Source organism: Ananas comosus, linkage group 7, assembly GCF_001540865.1.
Source record: "Ananas comosus cultivar F153 linkage group 7, ASM154086v1, whole genome shotgun sequence".
NCBI classification, from domain to species: Eukaryota; Viridiplantae; Streptophyta; class Magnoliopsida; order Poales; family Bromeliaceae; genus Ananas; species Ananas comosus.
In genome coordinates this window covers 5,861,425-5,885,972 of record NC_033627.1, presented here as the reverse complement: position 1 = coordinate 5,885,972, position 24,548 = coordinate 5,861,425, and the positions used below count along the sequence as shown (strand labels likewise).

At 38.8% G+C, this 24,548-nt stretch overlaps 2 protein-coding genes across 10 annotated transcripts; both read left to right on the top strand.

Moving 5' to 3' along the window:
- On the top strand, positions 293–2,074 carry LOC109712812 (glycine-rich cell wall structural protein 1.0-like). The gene is made up of 2 exons (XM_020236580.1): positions 293–327; positions 1,765–2,074. Exons 1-2 carry the CDS (start codon positions 293–295, stop codon positions 2,072–2,074), a joined length of 345 nt encoding a protein of 114 aa, XP_020092169.1.
- On the top strand, positions 2,974–24,096 carry LOC109712963 (probable galacturonosyltransferase 4). Of its 9 annotated transcripts, XM_020236829.1 has the most exons (6): positions 2,974–3,127; positions 3,865–3,983; positions 6,976–7,247; positions 23,021–23,075; positions 23,164–23,319; positions 23,798–24,096. In XM_020236829.1, exons 1-5 carry the CDS (start codon positions 3,019–3,021, stop codon positions 23,239–23,241), a joined length of 633 nt encoding a protein of 210 aa, XP_020092418.1. In that variant the 5' UTR covers positions 2,974–3,018; the 3' UTR covers positions 23,242–23,319; positions 23,798–24,096. The 9 variants fall into 9 exon arrangements, with proteins under 9 accessions (XP_020092418.1, XP_020092419.1, XP_020092421.1 ...); XM_020236830.1 differs by lacking the exon at positions 23,021–23,075; XM_020236832.1 differs by lacking the exon at positions 23,798–24,096 and having other exon boundaries at positions 23,021–23,093; positions 23,204–23,296.

Here is a 24,548-nt window from a genome sequence, read left to right as displayed (position 1 = left end):
GAGTCTTTTAATCCGCTCTTCTTGACGCATGGCAGCCTCCTGCTGACGCTGCGCCACATCCGCTTGTTGCCTGACCACTCCCACGAGTGTGGTCAACTGCTCGCGAAGCTCCAAGTCTCTGCTCGTCTCGGTTTGCTTGGGGATACCATTTGTCCCATCCCGCGCCGATCTAATCGAAGATCGCCTACGCGGTGCCATCGTTCCCTGAAACACGACACGACAACTCACTCAGTCCTCGACCCTCTGGGCCGAATACGAAACAATTAGTACAGACTCAAATCGGACGAAAATCATGCAAGGAAGCTTATTCCCATCCCTCGGTTTCATGTTGTGTCGACCCAACATGAACTTACTTGGCTGAGAATAAACTGAACCTTGAATCTACCTCTAATATCCGTCTTAGAGGTTTACTAAACTTGACCCAATTGCTTTTCCTTTCGCCACACGTCACAAGTCATCGTCTCTCACGAGCGTGAATCCTTACGGTTTACTATCCTAGGTCTCCTAGGTCCATCTAAACCGTTTCTATTATTCTTTTTATGCTCTTTTATGCTCTGATACCATTTAATCTGTCACGCCCCGAGCTCCGCCTATTTGGTCGGATTCGGGCTCGTNAATATTTTTTTAATGGTTGTTATTTTATCACAAGAATTTTTAAGAGGTTTGAAAGCTTAATTGCAAAAAAAAAGAAAAAAAATTAGGAATAAAATAACAACCATTAAAAAAATATTTTAGAATTATTGAAATTATCATGCCATCTGGTAGTTAAATTTTTTTATAGTATAAAAATATTTATTTTGATTTTATATGCTTTTTAATAATATATAAAGAATATATAAATTTATTTTATATTTTTATTATAATTTTTTTAATTTTAAATTTTAAAAATTATGTATATTAATTTATTAAACTATTATGTACCCGCGGCAATTATTTATATTTTATCTAAGAATACTTAATTTGACAGTACAACAAAGCCACGTGGCAAGCATTCTTTTGCCTATTCCACGTGGCGGGCTCAAGGCATTTCTCTCCCCCACAACAGATGGCCATTCTCTCTCTCCCCCTCTCGCCTCCTCTATTTCTCTCTCTTTCCCTAAGGTGGCCTCCACCCTCTCTCTCCTTCCTCCTCCAGCTAGCTATCTCCACTCTCTCTTCCTTACTCCAGTTGTCCCCCACTCTCTCTCTCTCTCCCTTCCCTACTCTCTCTTTTTCTTGTAGATGGAAGTTGCTTTTGAAAGTAATTTAAGACTTGCTAATACACTTTGCTACAGCAATTAAGTGGAAGGAAAAATAAACACTTTTCATTCAAAAAAAACTTCATTACTAAAGGCTTACAATTAAAGGACTTAAATAAAAGAAGAAACTTGAGGCATAAGAAAACCTAACTCAACACATGTTCTCCACTACATCCACTACACATGTGCTCCTAGAAACTAGCTACCATGAACTCCACAACATTACCCACTACTTACACAAATTAAGGCACTAATCCACTATTTCCATGATCTTAGCCCACTACACCCACTACTTGCACAATAGTAGGGCCACTAACATCATAAGATTTGCATCATTTTCCAACATTTCTCTCTTATCTCCTCCTCCTTCTATTTCTCTCTCTCTCTTATCCCCTCCTCTTTCTATTTCTCTCTCTCTCTAGATCTTATCCTTTTCTCCTTCTATTTCTCTCTCTCTCTCTCTCTCTCTCTTATCCCCTCCTTCTTCTATTTCTCTTTCTCTCTCATCGAAAATCTTTTCGTGCAGGGTTTGGTCGGCCTTCCGCGGTGACGGCGGTGGTGGCTTAGGCGGTGACGGCAGTGGTCACTTAGGCGGCGACGACAACGGCGGTGGCGGCTTAGGCGACAGCGACGGCAGCGGCGGTGGCAACTTAGGCCACGATGGCGGCGGCGAAGGTAGTGGCAGTAGCAGCGAAGGCAGCGGCGATGGCAGCTTAGGTAATGGCGACGGCGGTGGCGGCGAAGGCGGCGACGACCGCTTGGGTGACAGTCGTAGCGATGAAAGCTACTTGGGTGGCGGATACAGAGAAGATGGGAGGAAGAGGGACATATTCTAGGAAGGGATTAAATTAATTATTTTTATTTAAATTTTTTTAAAGTTGATAATTTATTAATAGGTGATGTTTATTAAGAGATAAATATACTGATGCTGCAGTGTTATTTTGTTGCAACAGACTTTTTAAATGAATACTAAATTTAAAAATAATATGTGACTAGACGATAAAAAAAAAGTTTTTCATCTATTTTTTGTAAGTTTTTCGGACAATATTAATATGATAGAGTTTTTTTTTTCTTTCTTTCTTTTTTATTTTTATTTGGGAGATTTTTTTGACTTTTATATTAGAATAAATAAAAACCCAAATTGTTTAAAATTGTTTTCATTTATTTTGTTTCCACCGATCTAAATAAATAAATAAATAAATATATATATATATATTTTAATCAAATAAATATTGATGAAGTTTTTTTTTTTTACAAATCGAACATGATAAAATGTAAAAAAAATTTTACCAAAATATTTTTTTCACAAAAAATATTTTTTACAGTTTTACATCCAACCAAACACTCCCGTTATTTTTTTTAAAATTATTTATTATTATTTTTTTAATTATTTATATGAAAGTATTATATTTATATTAGAATAAATAATATAATTTTATATTTAATCTATATATTTAAAGATAAAAAAAAAATTTATGTGAATAAGCGCGGGCTCTTTCACCGGTACACATTACACGATCCCAATCGCCACTGGTCGTTTTCGCTTTTGCTGCTACTGACTGCTACACCACAAAAGCGCTTCACCCAGAAGCGCTTCTCCGCCCCTCCCTTCTCCAACGAAAAAGCCGTTTTTTTTTTCCTTTTTTTTCTTGTTTTCTCCCTCTCCCCGAGCTTCTCTCCTCCTCCTCCTCCACCGCCTCCTCGCCCCCCATTTTTTCCCCCTTTTTTTGGTGCATTTTATGGTGGATCGAGGAAGAGGAGGAGGAGGAGGAGGGGAGTAATGGGGCGGAGGAAGAAGACGATGCTGGTGTTGCTCTGCGCCTCGGTTCTCGCGCCCCTCCTCCTCTACACGGATCGCCTCTCTACTCTCCACGCCGCCGATCCCATCCGTGAGTAATCCGAAACAAAAATGGGATTTTCTTTTGTTTTTTTTTTTCTTTTTTTGGGGGGTGTGTTGTTAGATTTGAGTGATTTGGTGAGAATTAGCGGCGTTTTGAGGTAAATTAGGGTTTTTTTTGGGTTCAATTTGAGCGATTCGGTATGAACTGGTGACATTTTGAGGTTAATTAGGGCATTTTTTTGGGCTTCATTTGAGTAATTTCGCGTGAATTGGTGACATTCTTTTGGGTTTAATTAGGGTTTTTTGGGTTCAATTTGAGTGATTTGGCATGAACTGGTGACATTTTGAGGTTAATTTGGGCATTTTTTTGGTTTAATTTGAGTAATTTCGCGTGAATTGGTGACATTTTTTTGGGTTTAATTAGGTTTTTTTTTTCCCTTTTTTTCCCTCCTCACAGAGAATAACGGTTTTGTTGAGGAAGTGACGAATTTGGTGTGTATATATTTATTTATTCTTATTTTTTAATAATTAAATAATAGGGCTAAAATTTTAACTTTTTTTAAAAAATTATTTTTTGTTGGAAACTAGGGCCATAAAATTGAGAATGAGAAATTAAACGCGCTTCCTCAGGTAGGTGTTTTTTTTCTTTTTTAACGTTTTTTTCCNTAGTATATATAAGCATCAATTTATTCTGTATTAGATAAAATTAGGAGTTTTTTTTTAAAAAAAAGAATGAACTTTTACTGTTGAAATCTTGTAATTTTACTTTTTTTAAAATTTTTTTAGAGACCCAATTGAGAAATTCCGGAGAGCACAAGAGCAAGGTGCTGTCGGAAGCGCCGGAGAAAAAAACTCCGCCTCCGCCGGACATCGGCGGCGTGATCCTGCAAGTGACCACCAAAGAGGTAACTTTTTAATTGATTTTTTGTGGCTTAAAGGGGCCAACATAATGCCCTGCGGTGGGAGGCCGGGTTGGGCCTAGTCATGTTCGGAATGGTGTGAGGCTGGGTTGGGCCGAGTCATGTTGGAAGTGACTAAGGCTGTTTGTGAGGCTGTTCGGGCCGAGTCGCAATCGAGACCCATGAACGCTGTGTCTGTACGCTTTAAGTAAATTAATTATGTATTTCTAACAACTTGAGTTTTTGGGATCAATGGTTAGCGCCAACAATCCGACTAGTTGATTTTTTCCTTTAATATATTTATTTTCTATTAAATAATAAACCGCACTAGCATTTTATTCCATTTATAAGATTAGTGGAGCTTCTCAAGCAGTTTTATCTGTCGAAAAGGATATTTTTTGGGTGCTTCTCAAGCACTTATCCCTTTTTTAGGTAGTTTTTTTAATTGCAAATGCTATAAAAAGTTCGATTTAGTAAAGCTCACGACAGCGATAGGTTGGATTTATTTAGATTATCCCTTTGCTTATATGGGTTGATGGCCACATGCAATTACTTCTCTTTTATTTTTGTTGACTTAAAACCAATGCATGGGAGAGGAGTCTACAAGAAAGCCATCGTGTCTTTGCGCGATGTCGACTTTTCGAGTCATTACTTATGAGTTATGACAAACTCCTTCTAGACCATGCAACTGTTTCTATACTTGCTTTCGTATTTATAACCTTTCTTGTCGATAGCACGACTAATTCAATGTGTGTTTTGGTAAAATGCATAGGCCATTTTGAAATAGACCCTCCAATTTTTTTTCCTTTTTTTTTTGTTGATAATGCCTTGACCTTTTATCATTTTATCGTTGTAAATTAAATTGAGTATTTGTCAAAATTAACAGCTCCAATGTCTAGCACTGTTGACAATTAGCAACAGTTTATCAGAGTCATCATTAAATCCCTGATTTAGTTGATGGTAATAAGATTTAAAATGTTCAGTAGTTTAGTCAGAATATAGAAATTTGTTGGATTAGGTTTTAAAATTTTAACTAAGAGAGAGAGTATTCTCCTTTTCTTATGAATGGTTATATCATTTCTTTATAACAGTGGTTATGTAGAATAATTCCTCCTTATGTTGATGCAGGGGAAAAGTTTTAGAAATCAAAAACCTCAAGTTGAAAGCGAAATCTTATCAATCTGAAACTTTCTATTGCAACTATATGCTTTGTCACGGCGAGACTTAAACACAGATGCGTAAAAATAATTTATGAATAATGAAAAGCATAAACGGCGCAATAAAACCCCAGATAAAAGATTGAATTTAAAATAGAGAACGAGATGGAAAGTTGTACCATCAAAAATCCGCAGTCAGAATTAGAAATCGCAAGCGCTGAACGAAAGTCGTCAAATTCTTAAAGATTACTCCAACGCCCTTTTCTGCCGGAGTACCATCATGCATCGGTCGAAGGCGCGATCTCCAAGAGGTTGATGTTACGGCTGAGGTGAGCGTACGGTCGAAAGATGAGAACGGCGGCTAGGGCAAACGAGGTCTGTCTTTCTCTCTTTTTTTTTTTTTTACGTCTTATTTTTTTTAATGACGTTTTTTTTTTTTGTTTTTTTTGTTGAAGACGTACGACCTAGAAAATTAGGGAATAAGAACCTTAATGGACCGCATTTTCGCGGGTTTGAAACCCGTTAACAAAACGATCCAATAAGCTTTCTTTTTTTTTTTTGTTTCTTGCTCAAACAACGTCAGAATTTCGCAAACAGATTGTCGATTCGAAGAGAAATAAAAAACGAATAGAATAAGGGACTCACTCCCTACGGACTCACTCCGGTCGACGCGAAATCGCGAAGGAAAACATTAGAGAACCTTGCTCGAAAAAGTGAAATTTCATAATAATTAATGTCTGTCTCATACAGATGGTCGGGGTCAATTTATAGAATTTTCTACTAACAACTTGAAATAAACTAATAACCAACTGATAACCGGTCTTATCTAAAATACCAATATTCAGGCAAATCTAAAAATCTAAAACATAAAATAATATCTCAATAACTAGAATATCTAAACCTATCCTCATGCAAATCCGGCTCGAACTCAAGTCGCACTCAATGTCTGAATCATGGTGCGATATCGTCATCAAGCCAGATATTGGGTCTTCGACGACGGCGACGGGTATAAGTCTGAAATGGGGCCCGGTCCGCATCATATGTCATGTGTAATTTTTTTTTAAGTTGCTCTCATCTTTTTGTCTCGATGACGTTTCGGTCATCGGATGTTTTTAAGACAGATGTAGTTTAGTGTGGCTGATGCTGTATTGCTGTCGCTATTTCTCTAAGAAGCCCTAACGTTGTTGGATTAGTTCTTGTGATGTTTTAGTTGGTAACTAATCGCGACAGATAATGTTATTATAATGATTGGTGGAGGAAATTATCACGTAAATTTGTAATATTGTGATTTCATCCCTGGCGGGGGAAAAAGTTTAATTTTAGCGTTCTTGACATATGATCGAAATGATCATTTTGTAGGAAGAAATAGTGCTAAATTGCACTCTTGGTCCTCAAACTTTGAGACGTGCGATGATTGGTTCTCAAACTTTAATTTGTTGCGATTTTCGCTTTTTAAATTGTTGCAATCAGGTCCCACGGTCTAAATTAGCTTATTAAATAGTGATGCGTTCCTAATACAATACTGTTGTAGTAGTATTGTAACCGATAATGTGGTATTATTAAGATGTCATATCACTACTACATCAGCGTAATATCAGTATCTAGTCAACTAATTTGGACTGTAAGACTTAATTGCAATAATTTAGAATGTTAAAGCCAGAAATTGCAACAAATTAAAGTTTGAGGATCGAAGTGTCACCGGTCTTAAAAGTTTGAGGACCAGAAGTGCAATATAGCCAAGAAATTACTTGTTCTTAAAGGACCGACTTGCAATATTCATATAGTATAGACCTTTATCTTTGTCTATGGCTGTGTATTTACATTTTGAAACTTATTCCCAGGAAAATAAATCGGAAGTTAAGCTGGAGACAACATCTACTAAGATTGTTCCTGGAAATAATCACCCAGTGAGCAGCAATAAAAACAGCGGTAACTCGGAAATACCTGATTCGAGAATTCGGCATATTAAGGACCAATTGATCAGGGCAAAGGTTTATCTCAGCCTCGCAGCCACTCGAACCAATGCGCATTTTATCAGGGAGTTGCGCGCACGCATAAAAGATATGCAACGAACACTCGGCGACGCGACCAAGGATTCAGAACTGCTGAGGAAGTAAGTGCTCCTTTGACATCCTAACTAGTGTTTTTCTTTTTTTCTTTTTTGCTAGCCTCTACTTTTTTCAAGTTCGATTTTCCTCAAGAAGACTGCTTTTCAAACAGAAAATTTTGGAACTTCTGCTGTGGTAATGAGAATGTGAGCCTGAAAAGATAAAAGCTCTAATTTGAAGCATTTGCTTCTGTTGCAAAGTGAAGCTTTTGGGAGGAATTTTAAGTAGTGCATCTCTTCCGGCCGCTACTCAAACAACAAATCCATTCAAAAACACTAGACCCTGAAGCATGCAAACAGGACCTTTTAGTCCAACATCAAATATTGATAGAAAAGTGTTTGGATAAATAAAAACTGGAACACTATTTTTTAAAAAAGAAACTTTGTAATGTTGTTGCTGCCACTAATAAATAATACAGGGAAGAAAGATGAGTTAAGGGGGTCTGACACACTATCTGTTTTTTCATCTTTTTATCCTATTGATCTATAAGCTTCGTTAAGCTTCTTTTTTTTTTTTTTTTTAACTAGGCTTTCTCATGAGCCGACTACCATGTAAGCCGACGAGAATTAAAGGATGGCGCTGCTGTATAAGCAGTGCCATCCTATTTGTTGACCCCTTTGGAGTCAACTTTGGCCCTAAAGTGGGGTCAAAATACTAAGGAAATATATTATAGCCTTTCTTTTGGCTACATCAATGTGGTCAATAGACCCTACCGAGTTCGCTGTGGTTTTGCCAATGGCACTACAATCTTTGTTTCTGTGCAAAGATATAAAATTGCTATATACATAGTTACATAACATATTCAGTTACATTATTTTAGAACTCCTAAGTTGTATCTGTCCATGTCAATTTTGATTTCAGTTTTAACTCGGGCTCTTATAGTTTTAGTTTCGGTAGTTTCTAGTTTCAATGCTAGATTGCAGTTCAGAGGTTTCAAGCTTTTCAAAAATATCAAAATAAATATAGAGAATTTAAACAATTGTAAAGAGACAAATCTCACAAATTTCGACATCTGAAAGTGTTGATTTATGGTGTGACCTACAAAAATTGATGACAAATAGAAATGACTCTAGAATAGTCCTATTGTATCCCCTCAGATGCATGGTGGAGACTAAGAGAACTATGTAATGTGCACTGACTAAAGAGGGATGAAAGAGGAAAAGCATGAGGATTAACCTATTAAATGGTCAAAGAAAAGACTATAATTCACGACCTCAATAACTAAGGGTGCTTAGGACAAACTTTGATACCCATGTCATCTAAAGATTGGTCACATATGAAATTGCCATGGAATAGTCTTAACATATGTCATTTCCTTATGGTACAAATGACTTGTGTTAAATATAAAAATATATAAATACCGTTCTCTAATAGCTTAAGCTTTTAGAGTACAACGGTTGTTTCACATGGTATCAGAGCAGGTCCTGAGTTTGAGTCATGACATAGCCTTGCAAAAAATCTCGAGCTTAGACGTGAGGGGGTGTTAAATATAAAAATATATAAACACTGTTCTATAACATTATAAGCTTTTAGAGTACAACGGTTGTTTCACAAGGTGGCACATTAGTAGCGGATGAAGGTGGCGCATCAGTAGCGGATGGAGGAGCAGCAAGTCGGCTGGCGAGGCGTCAGATATAGACTCGGAGTTCAGATGGACCAACAACAGTGGCAACATTCTCATGACCAACCTGTGAAGCGTTAGAATTCAAGCTGGAAGGAAATATTGATAAGTCCTCAAACGGTGAAACCAGTGTATGTGAATTATTGTCAGGAGGAGGACGAGTGAAGGTGAAGCCAGAAATCACATAAAGAGTGGAAGGACTTTCACCCAATAAAGGCGGATTAGAGAGAATTTTGAAACATTTGCAAGTTGGAAAGAAAGGAGGAAGAAAAAAAATTTAGAAAAACAAGAGTAAGGAAAAACATGTTCAACAAATATAACGTGACGAGAAATGAAGACTTTACCGGTGCTTGGATATAGACAGCGAAATCCTTTATATTTGTCAGGAAGTCCCAAGAAGACACAAGGAAGTGACCGGGGAGAGAGCTTGTGAGCAGCAATGTCCTGTACATCGGAATAACATAAACATCCAAAAACTCTAACAAGTTGCAAGTCAGGAGAAGCACAATCATGCAGAATGTCATATGATGATCGTCCTTGCAAAATAGTGAGAGACGGAATTCTATTCACAAGAAAAACGATAGTTTGAATAGCCTCAGCCCAGAACTGAGGAGGTAAGCAAGCTTGAAATAGTAGGCTTCTAACGACGTTAGATAAATGCCTATACTTCATCTCAGCAAGACTATTTTGTTGAGGAGTATAAGGAGAAGAAAATTTGTGAATAATGCCATTTTGGAAACAAAGAGTAGAAAACTTTTCATTTACAAATTCAGTGCCATTGTCGAATTGGAAAATTTTAATCGAGCTATGGAATATGTTTTCAACCATTCTCTTAAACTCTAAAAATTTATCAAAAACTTCGTATTTAGATTTTAAAAGATAAAGTCAAGAGAATCCAGAGTAATCATCAATAAAAATAATATAATACTTATAGACAGAGAGTGAGGGAACAGTGATTATCATACATCCGAATGAACAATATAAAAGGAAAAAGTATATTGAGATTCTGAATCATTAAATGAAAGTTTAACATGTTTTTCCATATTATAAGCATTGCAAACAAATAATTTTAAAGTAGAGTCCGAGACAATTTTATTATTTTTAAGAAATATAGAAAGAATAGAAAAACTAGGATGACCTAACCGTCTATGCCAAATATCACTATTTACCTTAGATGCGACCAGTGCTAGCTGTTGCTTATTTTCCACACTTGCAACTTTAGATGAGAGTAGATAAAGTGATGTTCCCAAACTAGGGTATCGAAGAAGCTCCGTCTCGGTTTTCTTATTCTTCACAGAAAAACCAGAAGAGTGACACTCAAAAAAGGAATTATTATCATGACAGAATTGGCGTGCGGAAAGTAAATTTTTCTTAATAGAATGAACAATAAGAACATTTTTAAGAGCAAAGAATTTAGAGGAGGAATGCAACTGAGTTTTACCTGTCTGAGTAATATCAAGTAAATTTTTATTACAACAAGAATTTTTTCATGCCCTTTATAAGGTTTAGAAGTTGAGAGAATACCAGAAGTTGCGGTCATGTGATTAGATACTTAGGTCACTTCCTCACCAGGTTCATGAAGGTTCATAGCAGCAAAGGTTTAAGGAAGATCATCTGCAACGAAAGAATGATTGAAGCGTTGTCTGCACTGAAGAGCAGAATAATTAAACTTGTCGCAGATCTGACATTGTGTGCCAGACTTCGAAATGTAAGGTTTATGAGTCGGAGTATAGAATTGTTGAGAATTATTAGGTTGAGAATATGAATAGGCTCCAGGAGATCCACGACCAGGATATGAGTTGAATCTACCACGCTGTCCTCGACCGCCGCGATATTTACCTCTATGACTTCCGCGAGTTCCACGTCCACGATTTGCATAAAGAGCTTCACCGTCGATAGAGAGAATGGCTGGTGATGTCGTTAAACTAGTAAGACGTTGAACTTCAGTTTCCTCTTGCATTAGAAGTGGACGAAACTGTTCAAAAGTGGGGTTATTTCGATGTGTATATAGGGCACTGACAAAACCTCTATATTCTTCCAGTAACCTGAGAAGAACGGTCATGACCAAGTTATGCTCTGACTCAGTTTCACCAATCGCTTGTAGAGCATCACCAATTGATTTAATATTTTGCATCTAATTGCTCATGTTCATTGAACGTTTCTTGATGCTTCACAATTCGGACTTTAGAAAGAGGCGTGGAAGCAGTTGTATCAAGAAAATATGTTTCAATAGTTTTCTAAGCTTCATATGCAGTTTTAGGAGAACTAGAAACGACCATCTGTAATATACTAAGAGAAATGGTGGCATTAATCCACGAGAGTATAGTGGTGTCTTTCTTTTTTCAATTTTGATATTCTGGGTTTGCACTTGTTTTCTTGTCAAAAGTTTGAATAGTTTGAGACGGTATAGTGCTAATTCCGTTCACATGCGAAGTAACACCAAAACACTCCAAAATATTAAGAGAGATTTGTTTCCATACCAAATATGTGGAATCCGTGAGTTCAAGTGGTATGAGAGTTTTGATGTTAATTACTAGCAGGTTTGAAGAGAAAGACATGTTACCACCAAGAGAAAAAAAAATCCACCACGAAAGAGACGAATCCGAAAATAGATCAAGTAATCACAGATCCAGAGAAAAGAGGAAAAGTGACTCAGAGTTGAACCCGAGATGAACTGGCGGTACTTGAGATCAACCAGGCAACACCAGGAAGTAGCACCAACGAGATAAGAAGAAACTCAAAGAGGCTGAAATTACTATAGCGCCAGTACTGTAGGGTACTGTAGCGCTGATTGTAGCAGTATTGTTGCGCTGGTACTGGTACTATAGCAGTACCGGGGAGATAAAAGTCCAAGGATAATGGGAGATAGAACACCAAAAGAAAAAGCACCTATGGAAGAAGGTGGGACTTGTGGTGAATGGTGGTTATGGATCGATATCTTCAAATTAGGATTCCCGTTCTGATACAATGAAAGAAGGGAAAAAGAGCATGCACTCTTGGGTTCTATTGATGAAATTATATAGTACAGGAGCTAAACCTACTATAGTAACAATGCCTACTATAGTAACAATACAATTAGGATTACATACCATATAATCCTATATCATACTATATAATCCTACTCTAAATATGTCGTAATATACAATATCCTAACATAGCGTAAGATGCTAAATATGTTGTAACAACTTGCATGTAGCCATTGATTAATTGGATCAAAATATAGTTAGTAAAATAATATGTAAGATTCATAAATGACTAAAACAATTCCAAATTTAATAGGTAAATTTGATTGTTATTCTAATACTTTGCTTTCTTTAGATCCTTTTCAATTGAAATCGCAATGACTCTAGTTCAATTTGACATTTAGCAAATCTCCAACTTTAAAACCATGGTTCTGCATGAAGTATTTCTTATAATGTTTGGAATGCAAGATTGCCATCCTAAAGTCTGTCAACATTTCTATTCCTTTGGCCACTCATTGGCATCCAAGGTCTTCTTTGCATTCAGTTTCTTTTTGTTTGTTGAATAGCTTATCATAAAATTTCGTGAACTATATTATATAATTATCAATATTTTCTCTATAAGTTAGATATGCTATGGACTGTGAAGGGCTATGGACTGTGAAGGGACCGGCTGAGGGATTACCCAGCATACCTCAAACCTACACAGCACACTAGCGCAATTAAAACAGGATCTTTCGTATATGAAAATAGATGAGAACAATTGTAGAAAACAAGAACAAGGATAACAAAGTAATAAAACAGACAGGAGAATGCATAAACATAGGATTTACATGATTTGGCCAACAATGAGTCGACCTACGTCCATGGGCAAGACCATCCCAATACGTTCTTTTATTAATCCTCCGCACAAATATACGAGTAGATTGGATTACAAGAAAATCTCTCAGGAAATCTCCACATTTTTCTCTCAATTAGGGTATCTACACTGAAGCTCTCTCCATAAGTAACCTCTGATGATGAGGCTTTAAACTCTAAAATATGAATTACAAGAATTTATATAATCATAAAATCCCAATTCTAGTAGGAAATGCTCTCCGCTATCCATCTAAGTCTCAAATTCACTTCTAACCATCGATCTTCTCTTAAGAATCCTTTATAAAGTGTTCCTAGACCATCCCTAATCATTACGAACCAGATCAGATCAAATTGGAGCCAAATTCAACATATCTAGCCCGTCGCAGAGTTGAGTACCGTACTCAGCTTGGAGTACCGGTACTGGCAGTATCGGTACTCAAACTGCATACTGATACACAATACAAAAAGTATTTTTCAAGCTTCGGGTTCTGAGGAACTCCTAAGGTACTCTTTAGTAGCAGTACTCAAACTTCAAGTTTCGATACTCAACATCCAGAAATCTCAAATCTTCGATGCTTTCACCGTGATATCAACTCGGAAGATGGCTTTACATAATCCAACAATTCTCCCACTAAAACATGCGCCGAACACCATAAAACACTAAATTGGAAGTCTTGCCAAACTCCTCTCCTCACGTAGCTCCAAGACCAAGATAAGTCATGCTCCAATGAAACTTCTCTCGAGTCACCGACTTCATTAAAATATCTGATGGATTCGCATCAGTATGAACCTTCAACAGTGAGAATGGATTACAAGAAACTTTCTCTTAAGAGCTCTCCATGCGTTACTCTCAATTAAGGTGTTTACAATGAAGCTATCTCCCTGAGAAACCTCCAATGTTGAGGCTCTAAACTCGAAAATATGAATTACAAGAGTTTATATAACCCTAAAATCCCAATCCTAGTAGGAAATGCTCTCTACCATCCATCCAAGTCTTTGATTCATTTTTAGCCATCGATCTCTTCTTAAGAACCCTCTTTAAAGTGTTCCTAGACCATCCTTAATCTTTAGGAACACGATTAGATTAAATTGGAACCAAATCGAACATATCCAGCCTGTCGTAGAGTTGAGTACCAATATTTAGCTTAGAATACCGATACTGGTAGTACCGTTACTCAAATTGCATACTGATACATAAGACAAAAAATAATTTTTCAAGCTTCGAATTTTGAGGAACTCCTAAGGTTCTCTTTAATACCAGTACTCAAACTTCAAGTTCCGGCACTCAACATCTAGAAACGTCAAATCTTCGACTTTTCACCATGTTATGTTGGGAATCCGGTACTCGTCCCGATACTGGATCTTGTGAATTCGCAACAGATTGTTGGGATTCCGCAACGGAAGCGTCGAATTGGGTTTTCACCATAAACCTGTCTCCTCAGCGGAAGCTGATACAATCATAAAAGAGAAAAATATGCAGGTAAAATAAGATTCAATTAAATAAGAGAAGATTACACCTGACTCCTTTTCTGCACAGAGTAGCTACAACCCGAGCCCTCTTTCTGAATCTCTTTTACCCTTCTCTCGCCTTCTATAAACTCAAAAGAAGACTTCTTTTGTTGGTACACCCGTGCACTAGGTGCATCAACTTTTTAACTCTCTTTCTTTTCCTCTCTCTGGTACGACACATCCCAAAGGCTCCAGCCGTACTCCCCATCTCCAAAAGAGCCTCTAATGCATTATATAATGCTCAAACAAGAATGTACCCGATCCTAGTATATTTAGGATTTCAACTTTAATTAATATCTAAATCTATCTTAATTAATCTCTAATAGATTTAAATATTAATCCTAATCTAATCAGGTTTATCCTTTAATTAATATTTAAATCTTGATTTATCTCCAACAGATTTAAATATTAATTTTTATCCAAATAGGATTCAACTACAAAACTAACCAAATCCTAACAATCTCCACCTTGGTTGGATTTGTAGTCTTCAACCGCTATGTTGAGCTCACCATGCAAGCTCCACCTTGAGCTTGTCTTCTCCGTTCGATGTTGTCGCATCCGTCGCTTTGCCTCGAGCGACTGCACCTCCGCGAACTTTTGGAACCCAAACCGTCTTCGCTTCCGTTCTGACTGTGCCCCCGTTCAGAACGTACAAGTTCGCACGCTTGTTCGCCTTGCACACGATCCAATCTCGTTTTCGGATCCTCATAGCTCCACCTGAAGCCGAAATATCGCAACCCTTCGAGTCGAACGCGCCTAACGAGATCAAATTTCGTCTCAATCCAGGAACGTGTCGCACACCAGTCAGTGTCCTCACAGCCCCATCGTGCATTTGGATCTTCACCGTGCCGACTCCTAAAGTTTTTCACGCCGTCCCGTTCCCCATTAGAGCCTTTCCATCCTTGATCGCCTTATAGGTGGCAAAAGACTCCTTCTCCGGGCATACGTGAAAAGAACACGCTGAATCGAGCACCGACGCGTCATCCGAAATTTTAGTACCTTCGGTCGCCGCATACAGGACATCAGAATCCATCATCTCCAATTCTGCCACCTGCACCATCGCTGATACCGTCTCGTCTTGGTTCACGACAGTTTTCTCCTTCTGTCGCTTCAACTCCTTCAGATCATTCTGAAGTTCCCGACAGTTGCGCTTGATATGCCCTTTCCTGTGACAGTAAAAACACTACCTCAAATAGCGATTTTTTCTGTCGAAATCCGGTCGCCGATATTGTCGCCTCCTTCTTCGCACTCACCACCAGCCCTACATCCTGACTTTGAGGGCCGGACTCTTGAGTCATCTTCCACATCTCGTTCGAGAGAAGCGCCGCCGTGACCGCCTCCACGCTTATGGTCTCCTTGCCATAAAGCAACGTGGTCGCTAGATGCTCATATGTTGTCGGTAGCGAAGATAATAAAATCAGCGCTTTATCTTCGTCATCCAGATTGACTCCGATGCTAGTCAACTGGGCCACCACCTTGTTGAACTCGTTAAGATGCTCATGTAGGCTCGCCGCTTCCTGCATCCGCAGCGTAAACAGTCGCTGCTTCAGATACAATCTGTTCGTCAAGGATTTGGTCATGTACAGATCTTCTAATTTCTTCCACAACTTCGTCGGTGTCGTCTCGCTGGCTACGTTGTAAAGAACCTCATCTGCTAATGATAGATGAAGCGTAATCAACGCCTTCCGCTCCATCTTCGTCCACGCCGTATCCGTTACCTCCGCCGGCTTCGCCTTTTTCCCGTTCAACATCTCGTCTAACTCTTGCTGTACGAGGATTGCTCGTACTTTAATTTGCCACAATCCGAAATTGTTCTTGCCGTTGAACTTCTCGATTTTGAATTTCGTGGCCATCTCCGTCGATCTCTCCCGCAGATCGGTAACCTTCGGCTTTGATACCAATTGTTGGAAATCCGGTACTCGTCCCGGTACCGGATCTTGTGAATCTGCAACAGATTGTTGGGATTCCGCAACGGAAGTGTCGAATCGGGTTTTCAAACCCGTCTCCTCAGCAGAAGTTGATACAATCATAAAAGAGAAAAATATGCAGGTAAAATAAGATTCAATTAAATAAGAGAAGATTACACCTAACTCCTCTTCTGCATAGAGTAGCTACAACCCGAGCCCTCTTTCTGAATCTCTTCTACCCTTCTCTCGTCTTCTATAAACTCAAAAGAAGACTTCTCTTGTTGGTACACCTGTGCACTAGGTGCATCAACTCTTTAACTCTGTTTTTCTCTCTCTGGTACGACACATCCCAAAGGCTCCAGCTGTACTCCCCATCTCCAAAAGAGCCTCTAATGCATTATATAATGCTCAAACAAGAATGTACCCGATCCTAGTATATTTAGGATTTCAACTTTAATTAATATCTAAATCTATCTTAATTAATCTCTAATAGATTTAAATATTAATCCTAATCTAATCAGGTTTATCCTTTAATTAATATTTAAATCTTAATTTATCTCCAACAGATTTAAATATTAATTTTTATCCAAATAGGATTCAACTACAAAACTAACCAAATCCTAACATGATATCAACTCGGAATATGGCTTTATATAATCCAACACATTGATCCTCGATATTTCCTTGAATGCTATTGTGCAATTGCTACATTTCTAAAGTAGTGATTTTTAACTGATGCGGCACCCACTTTTCTCCACAAAGATGGACAAGGACAACCCTTATTCTCTGTTGGTAATTCGGATCTTTGCGTCTCACGACTAAGTATGCAAAGGAAAGAAAAGAGACAGATAGAGATTACCCAAAAAAAAACTTACTCTCAATTATTTAGAAAAAGAGTATTACAACACACACATTCTTGTGTGTTTTGGCCTTAGCCATACTCACAATTTATAAGCCTAAGATATAATGAATCTAGCCTACCATAACTCACCTACTAACTCACCCATTACTACATAGTAATGAGCCCTCATCAATGCAAAGCCCAAGAGTTACCTATGTCTCTTGGCAGTTTTCTAAGGCATAATGGTAGCAGTTTTGCAACCTTTCTTCTCCTAAAGAAGGGCTGAAAGCAGGCCTTATTGACAACCCGTTTCAGCTTGCGGAGCTGGGCTAGGGACTATGATGCAGAACAAGCCTGAACCTTTGTTGATCGGATCCTATATTCTGTTTTGCATCATACTAGACTGGATAGAAATTTTTTCTAGGGTTAATTTCATACAGTTCTCTGCAAACATAGTGAATGACAAATATATCCCTACAAAGTTCAACTTTCATATGTTGTCCCTACAAGAGTCTTGATGTTTTTAAATATATCCCTTTGGTTTGTTATCGTTATAGAACTGTTAGAGAACTGTTTATTTTTTCAATTTTGCTATCACAAAGATGTCCCTCCAAAAACCATTACAATATAATATAAGAGGGGTAAAAATATCAAAAACTAATCAGGGTTAAGTATTTAATCAATGGTTAACTAAAATTTTCCAACGGATTCTAATGGCAGGGATATATTTGAAAACATCAGGACTTTTGTAGGGACAATATATGAAGTTGAACTTTGTAGGGATATATTTGCCAATCACTATGTTTGCAGGGACCTGTGTGAAATTAACCCTTTTTTCTAAGTCCCTGACACTCTCCCCCACCTAATGCACAGGCATTCTCGTCGCCTGCTGCTTTTGGAACACGTTGATGAGTGCTTGGTATTGCCAAAGTGTGTCTGCCTTCTCCCAACTTTCATATTTTTCTTGCAAATTAGAGGTAAATTGCAGAGCAACAAGGCTACATAATTGCTCCCCCGTGTGTGGGGCGAGCGGTTGTCATCCGGTCGCTAGCTCGAAGGGCCTGCAACCTGTAGAGTCGCTGCATTGCAGGTTGTAGGAAAACTGGGCGACATCCAGGTGATGCACCCAATCCTTCTGGTTGGCACTCATATAGTGTTGCGGGTATTCCAACAGAGCATTCACCTACTCCCTTTGCCCGTTAGTCTGCCGATGAAAACTGGTGGAGAAGAGCAACTCGGACCCTAAGATTTTGAACACCTAGGTCCAAAACTTGTCAGTGAACGTGTAGTTGCGGTTGCTTACGATGCTCGCGGGGATCCATTAAAGCTTGATGATGTGGCTGACGAAGTGGCATGTTGCTTCTTCAGTCGTGCAATCAGTTGGTGTAGCGATGAAGGTCCCGTACTTAGAAAAACAATTAACCACCACCAGAATGGACCCAAGTTCCCCTATCTTTGGCAAGGCGGAGATGAAGTCTATGTAGAGGCTCTCCCACAGATGGCTAGGCACAGGCAATGGCTCGAGGAGCTTGCTAGGTCGCTAGTTTAACTTTGTCCTGTTTACACATCAAGTAGGTTCGCACGTAGGCCTCAACGTTTTTGTGCATTTGCGGCCAGAAAGTAGGCGGCCTCGAGCAACGCGAAGGTCCACTTCTGACCTGGGTGGCCCACCCACTTAGAGTCATGGCACTCTTTTATGGGCTCGCAGCGAAGGTTGCCCCACTTAGGCACGTACACCCATCGCCGTTTGGTGAGGAGCGGCCCGTTGCTCAGCCAAAACCTTCGCGTTTTGCACTCCTTGACAGGCTGCATCAAGTTTTGAACGATAGGGTCCTCATTGGTTCCTGAGTGAAGTCGATTGCGAAGCATCCCGTGAAGCTGCTTTATAGCTCCAAGTTTCGCCTCGTGGCTGAGTAGTTTTTCTTTCCGGGCTTGCATTGCATCTCCATGTCGAACTCCACTAAGAAATCCTGCCACCTCACTTGCTTAGGCGACAACTTCTGTGATTGGAAGTAGCTCGTGGCGACATTGTTGGTGGACACCACAAACTTGCTCCTAAGCAAATAATGTTGCTCGCAAGCAATGCACCACAGCGGTCATTTCCTTCTCCTGAACGGTGTAACGCCGCTCAGTGTCATTGAGCTTGCGGCTTTTGTAGGCGACGGGTTGTCCATCTTGCACGAGGACACCGTCAGTGACAAGTCAGAGGCATAAGTGTGTACCTCAAAGATGCGGCTGTAGTCAGGCAGTCGCAGCATTGGATCTTCCATCGCATTAAGAAGTCCAAACCCCTGAGTGGTTCTTCTTCAACAAATTCGTCAGTGGGGTTGCTCTCGCAGAGTAGCCCGCAATGAAGCGGCGGTAGTAGTTAACGAGTCCAAGGAAAGACCGCAACTCGGACACCGTCGTTGGGGTCTCCCATTCGCAGATGGCTTGCATCTTCTATTGGTCTATGCAAATCTGGCCCTGGCCTATCAAGTGGCCAAGGAAGTGCACCTATTCTTTCGTGAACATGTACTTCTCCTTTTTAATGAACAGTTGGTTCTCCCATAGCACTTGGAAGACGGTTCGCAAGTGCTCGATGTGCTCCTCCAAGGTGTTGCTGTATACTACGATGTCATCGAGCTACATCACCATAAAGCGATCGAGGTAGAGATGGAACAGTTTGTTCATGAGCGTGCAGAAGGTCGTTGCGTGTTTGTCAAGCCGAACGGCATGAAAAGGAACTCATAGACCCCGTACCTCGTCATGTACGTGGTCTTTTCTTCATCTCCTTCTACAATCCGCACTTGATATTACCCATAGCAAAGGTCGAGTTTGGTGAAGTACTTCGCTCCGCCCAACTGGTCGAAGAGATCTACAACCAAAGGGATAGGGTTTGTTTTTAACCGTTACCTTATTGAGCGCCCTGTAATCGATACAGAGCCGCAGGCTTCCATCGCTTTTCCGCTGGAACCAAATTGGTGCTCCATAGGGTGCCTTCGATAGTCGAATGAAACCTGCATCGAGGAGCTCTCTGAACTGCTTCTGCAGCTTCTCAAGCTCTGGCGGGGCCATTCTGTATGGCGTTTTAGCTAGCGGTTTGGCTCCTGGCTAGAGCTCAATAGCATGATCCACCTCCTGCCTCGGTGGAAGTTGCTTAGGTAGCTTCTTTGGTATAACATCCTGGAATTCTGCCAGAGCCACCTCAATCTCAATCTGAAGGCCCTCCTCCTTGAGGCCCTCCTTTGCAGATGGCGGCTGCAAGGTAAGTCATCTCGTCACAGTTCACACCCTTTCGTAATTGTAAAGTAGAGAGGGTCTGGGTGCTTAGAAAATAGGCCGAAGATACAAGGAATTTAGCTTACCATAACTCACCCATTATTACATAGTAATGCACCCTCATTAATGCAAAGTCTAAGAGTTATCCTCTTAGGCAGTTTTCTAAGGCACAATGGCAGCAGTTTTGCAACTCTTCTTTTTCCAAAGAAGGGCTGGAATCAGGCCTTATTGACAGCCTGTTTCAACTTACGGAGTTAGGCTAGGGACTAGGCTGTGCAGAAATTTCTAAGTTCCTGACATGATTCTTTCTTATAGAAGGAATTGATGTTTTTGATTGAAAACAGATTCTGTTGTTCATGTCTCTCAAGGATTTATGAAAATGATGTTTTTCAGCATTGTTTTGTTTGTTTCGTAAAAGATACTAATTTGCAGTCAGCGAGAATATTTTGGGTTTGGTTTCAACTATGCACTTTTAGCTTTTTGTTCCCCAAAAGTAAAGGAAACCCTTTTATCAAAAATATTACTTTCTAGGTTTTTTAAATTTTTGTAGTGGTAAGTCAACTTGCCTTTCATTCATTCCAGGTTTGCAACTTTTGATGCTGTACTCCTATTTCTTCTTGATTTTCCTTAATTTGTAGTAGAATCGGCACAATGTTCTTATAAGAAAGTTTGGTCAAGTCTTCAGCAACAGTAACTCACTTTGTTTGCAAAAAAATTCAAATGCAATAATTTGCTTAAATTTGATGATTAAACCTTGTGAGGGTTTGCACTAGATACTTTATTAAATATGTTATGACTGTTAAAGATGGGCACCTCATGTGCCGAGAAATTTGGCACTAGCATACTGTCAGAAAAGTTTAAGCTGACGAGAAGGGTACACCCAATACCTTTAAAGTGCACAACATAATGCCCCTAGAGTCTCGACGGTGACCTGGCCAAATTTGGTTTTTGCCACATGGGAATTTTTAGATCCTGGCGCATCCACTAAGAATCACCCCTAAATACCTACACATATTTACACAACATGCCTTGGAATCGAACATGTGATATATGTAATTATATCACTTGTCAAGATCTTTAGTGCTAACCTACTACTCTGAAAGCTTACACTGATCGAAAGGATTCAGTCAATTTTTCTAAGGTGCACAGACACAGTATCTACAAAGTCTTCTCTGTAGCTCAGCATAATCAGGCCTCTGCCAGGTTGGTAGGATGCTGACCTTTCTGCACACATGATGTACTGGAAACCATTTGGATAGTATCATCTCCAAATGCTACTATGTTTGTTCTCAAAGAAATCCGAACACTGCTGAAGAAACTAGAAAATTTTGTAAGAATTTTCCTTTGTTGGTATTCCCCATCAATTGAACTTCAGAAGAAATTTTCTTGTTAGGCAACTAAGCACTGTGCTGTAGCCTTCAAGGTGGGAGTTACAATTAAAAGTTTGTTGAGAAAATATAAGTGCTTGAAAAAAAATGGGGCAATTGCACATTTGGTCCTCAAACTATGAGGCGGGTGATATTTTGGTTCTCAAACTTTAATTTGTTGTAATTTCTGGCTCAAACTTCCAGAATTATTGGAATTAAATCCTATAAGCCAATTTACTTGATTAAGTATTGATGATTCGTTAATGTAGAAGTGATATAGCAGTGTTGTGATTTATGATGTGCCAATAAATAAAATGCTACAGCACTTTTATATCATTGATTCATCAATATTTTTTTGAGAGAATTGATTCATCAATATTTAATCAATTATATTGGGTTATAGGACTTGATCGCAATAGTTCTGAAAGTTCGAGTCAGAAATTGCAATAAATTAAAATTTGAGGACCAAATTGTCACAAACCTTATAGTTTGAGGACCAAACATGCAATTTAGCCTAAATGTATTTTTCATGACAGATTAATGGGACACTGTAATTCATAGGGATCTTTTGAGCTCCATAACTTGAAGTTTTCATTAGCTGCTGCTTAATTTGATCATGCATCATTCTCTATGTACAGCAAATTTCCACATATTTTGCTTCCTTCATTCTATTGGAGCTGCACTAACCACCATTTACATGATTAACTTAAATAATTACTTGATATTTGTTCGGCATCATCTAGTAAGAATGTTTTCTTGGGCGGCATATTTCTATACCATTTTTGTTTTTTTTTATTGTTATTATCCATTGATGTAAACTAAAAGATGAAAGTAGCTTTTATTGTGCTAATGATTCATGGGACGTAATACGCCTACGGTTTCATATTGTGTTCTCTATGTAAATTTAGTTGTCTTCATCCTTCTTATGCTGTGTTTCTCCCATTTCTACTTGTTCATATTTTTATTTCTAGTGCTACTAGTACTAGGTCAGGATAAATGAATGCTTAAGCCTATGAGACTTCATGAATGTTTATCTTAATAATCATTCCTTCTGCGTATTCTCTGTAATGATATGACTGACTTCTATCCTCTGAATTGGGATCATAAGTCCCATAATTGCTGAAAACAGGAATGTGAGCATACACATGCAATTCCTAATGTTTTTTTCTTGCTTTTGTAGTTGAGGTATTTTGGTGTCCGTGTGCATAATATATGTCACGATCATCACACTTACGCACATGCACATGCATGTTAATCTTTTCTTTACATGTTCGTAAACCTTTTCATCGACTTCTCTTTTAACTGCCTTTTTACCATATTTATATTGTCTTATTTTATTTAAAATATTTCTTCTTTAATCCGAAACAAACAAATCCCTAAATTCTTGAATTTTTATATGCACTTAATATTTCTAACCTTTTCTTCCCTGTTATCACCTTGCATCCTACGGTTAGCTATAACACCTCTTTGAACACCATTTCTTGGGAGAAAGGAGTCGCATATTGGGAGGTTGGCACCTGCATCTAGGTCAATATCTTCTCTAAGATCAGAGCCAACCTAGCTAATTGTTTATGGTTTATTAGTTTGTTAAATGCAGAGATTCATTGCTCTCACGCTTGCTTGCTCGGATCCAGCAGCAGAGAAAAGCCAAATTCCACAAATGCGGACGAAATGAAAATAAAGAAACTTAATTGTTAGCAGAGAAGCAAACGTAGCAATTAATATTTCGGCTTCAGAAGATTCATTTCGAAAGGTATCCAACTATACGATTGTATTTTTAGCATTCTTTATTATTCATTAATGGTGATGGCATAACAGCTGCTTACGAGAGATAAATCGTCGCACCAATAGATTAAGGACATGTGGATCAACTTGCATCACAACCATGTGGACATCTCACCACCATACCACATACTCTCTGCCGACTAGAAGAGAAATTTTCTATTGGCATTGCTAAGATTTTAAGATATCAGTGCCTCAGTGTAGAAGAGTCTCCTTAATGCAAGGGAGACCCTTGGCTAGCTTGTTCTTTTTGACAAAGAAAGATTGTGGACCATCCTCCCTACTATGATTTGACTTGAGAGATTATCTTGTGGGCCTTGTGTTGATTTCATGCAGCTTTTAATATGTCTCCTCTTAATTGGAATTTAAACATTGATTTATTTTTCATATACATGTATAGTGCTGCATATTTATTTGTTTTTTTCCCCTCTATTGTTTATGGTGTACAGGGAAAGAAATGGCTTTTCAAAGAGAGAGAGAGAGAGAGAGAGAGAGAGAGAGAGAGATTGAGCTTGGGAAGGAAGAGTGAGAGGTGGAAAGTGACATGGTACCAAGAAAGAAAAAACTTGTAATATTCATGATTTGATTTGAAGGGAATGGAATGTGGCAGCAGGAATAGTGAAATAGACTTCACCCAAGCCTAAAGCAAGCAGAGGGTTTACTTAACTTTCCAATCCCCCTCTCTCTATTTCCTGACTCCCTCTCCATTCTCCTTCATTTCTCTCTACCGATGAACCGATAGCAAGTCCCCACCTCCTCATCATGGGGTGGCTTCGATCCCTCGTCGCCCCACTAAAGAAGCTGTGGTTTCGTATCCATTCGGCCCACAAAAAGAGTATGTTCCGCTCTACGCTTACAATCTCTAGTGCTTCTTTTTCTTCTTTTCAACAAACGTTACTTACGCAATCTACTGTTTAGTTTGCATCATCTTCGACTATCTTTTGTTCACCGCTTCATTCATGCTGTGCAAATCTTCTCAAGTTCACACATCCGAGTCGACAGATTCGACACCACTTGCCTTTTGAAATCTTGGAGTAGCACGTAGTAGTTCTCTATCATTTTACGTTTAGTGGCTATGATATCACTTCTTTTCTGGACTTTTGATGCACTTATATTGCAAAATTCGCAGCTAACAAGCTCGTATTTATTGTTTCTCTTCTGATAGAACGAGGGATATACATCCTTTACGAGGATGTGAAG

Coding starts and splice junctions, on each gene's coding strand:
- LOC109712812 (XM_020236580.1), top strand. CDS start 293: ATGCAAGGAAGCTTATTCCCATCCCTCGGTTTCAT. Junction 328..1,764: donor TTCCCATCCCTCGGTTTCAT/GTTGTGTCGACC, acceptor CTTTTCGTGCAG/GGTTTGGTCGGCCTTCCGCG.
- LOC109712963 (XM_020236829.1), top strand. CDS start 3,019: ATGGGGCGGAGGAAGAAGACGATGCTGGTGTTGCTCTGCGCCTCGGTT. Junction 3,128..3,864: donor CCACGCCGCCGATCCCATCC/GTGAGTAATCCG, acceptor AAATTTTTTTAG/AGACCCAATTGAGAAATTCC. Junction 23,076..23,163: donor AAGGAGTCGCATATTGGGAG/GTTGGCACCTGC, acceptor TGTTAAATGCAG/AGATTCATTGCTCTCACGCT.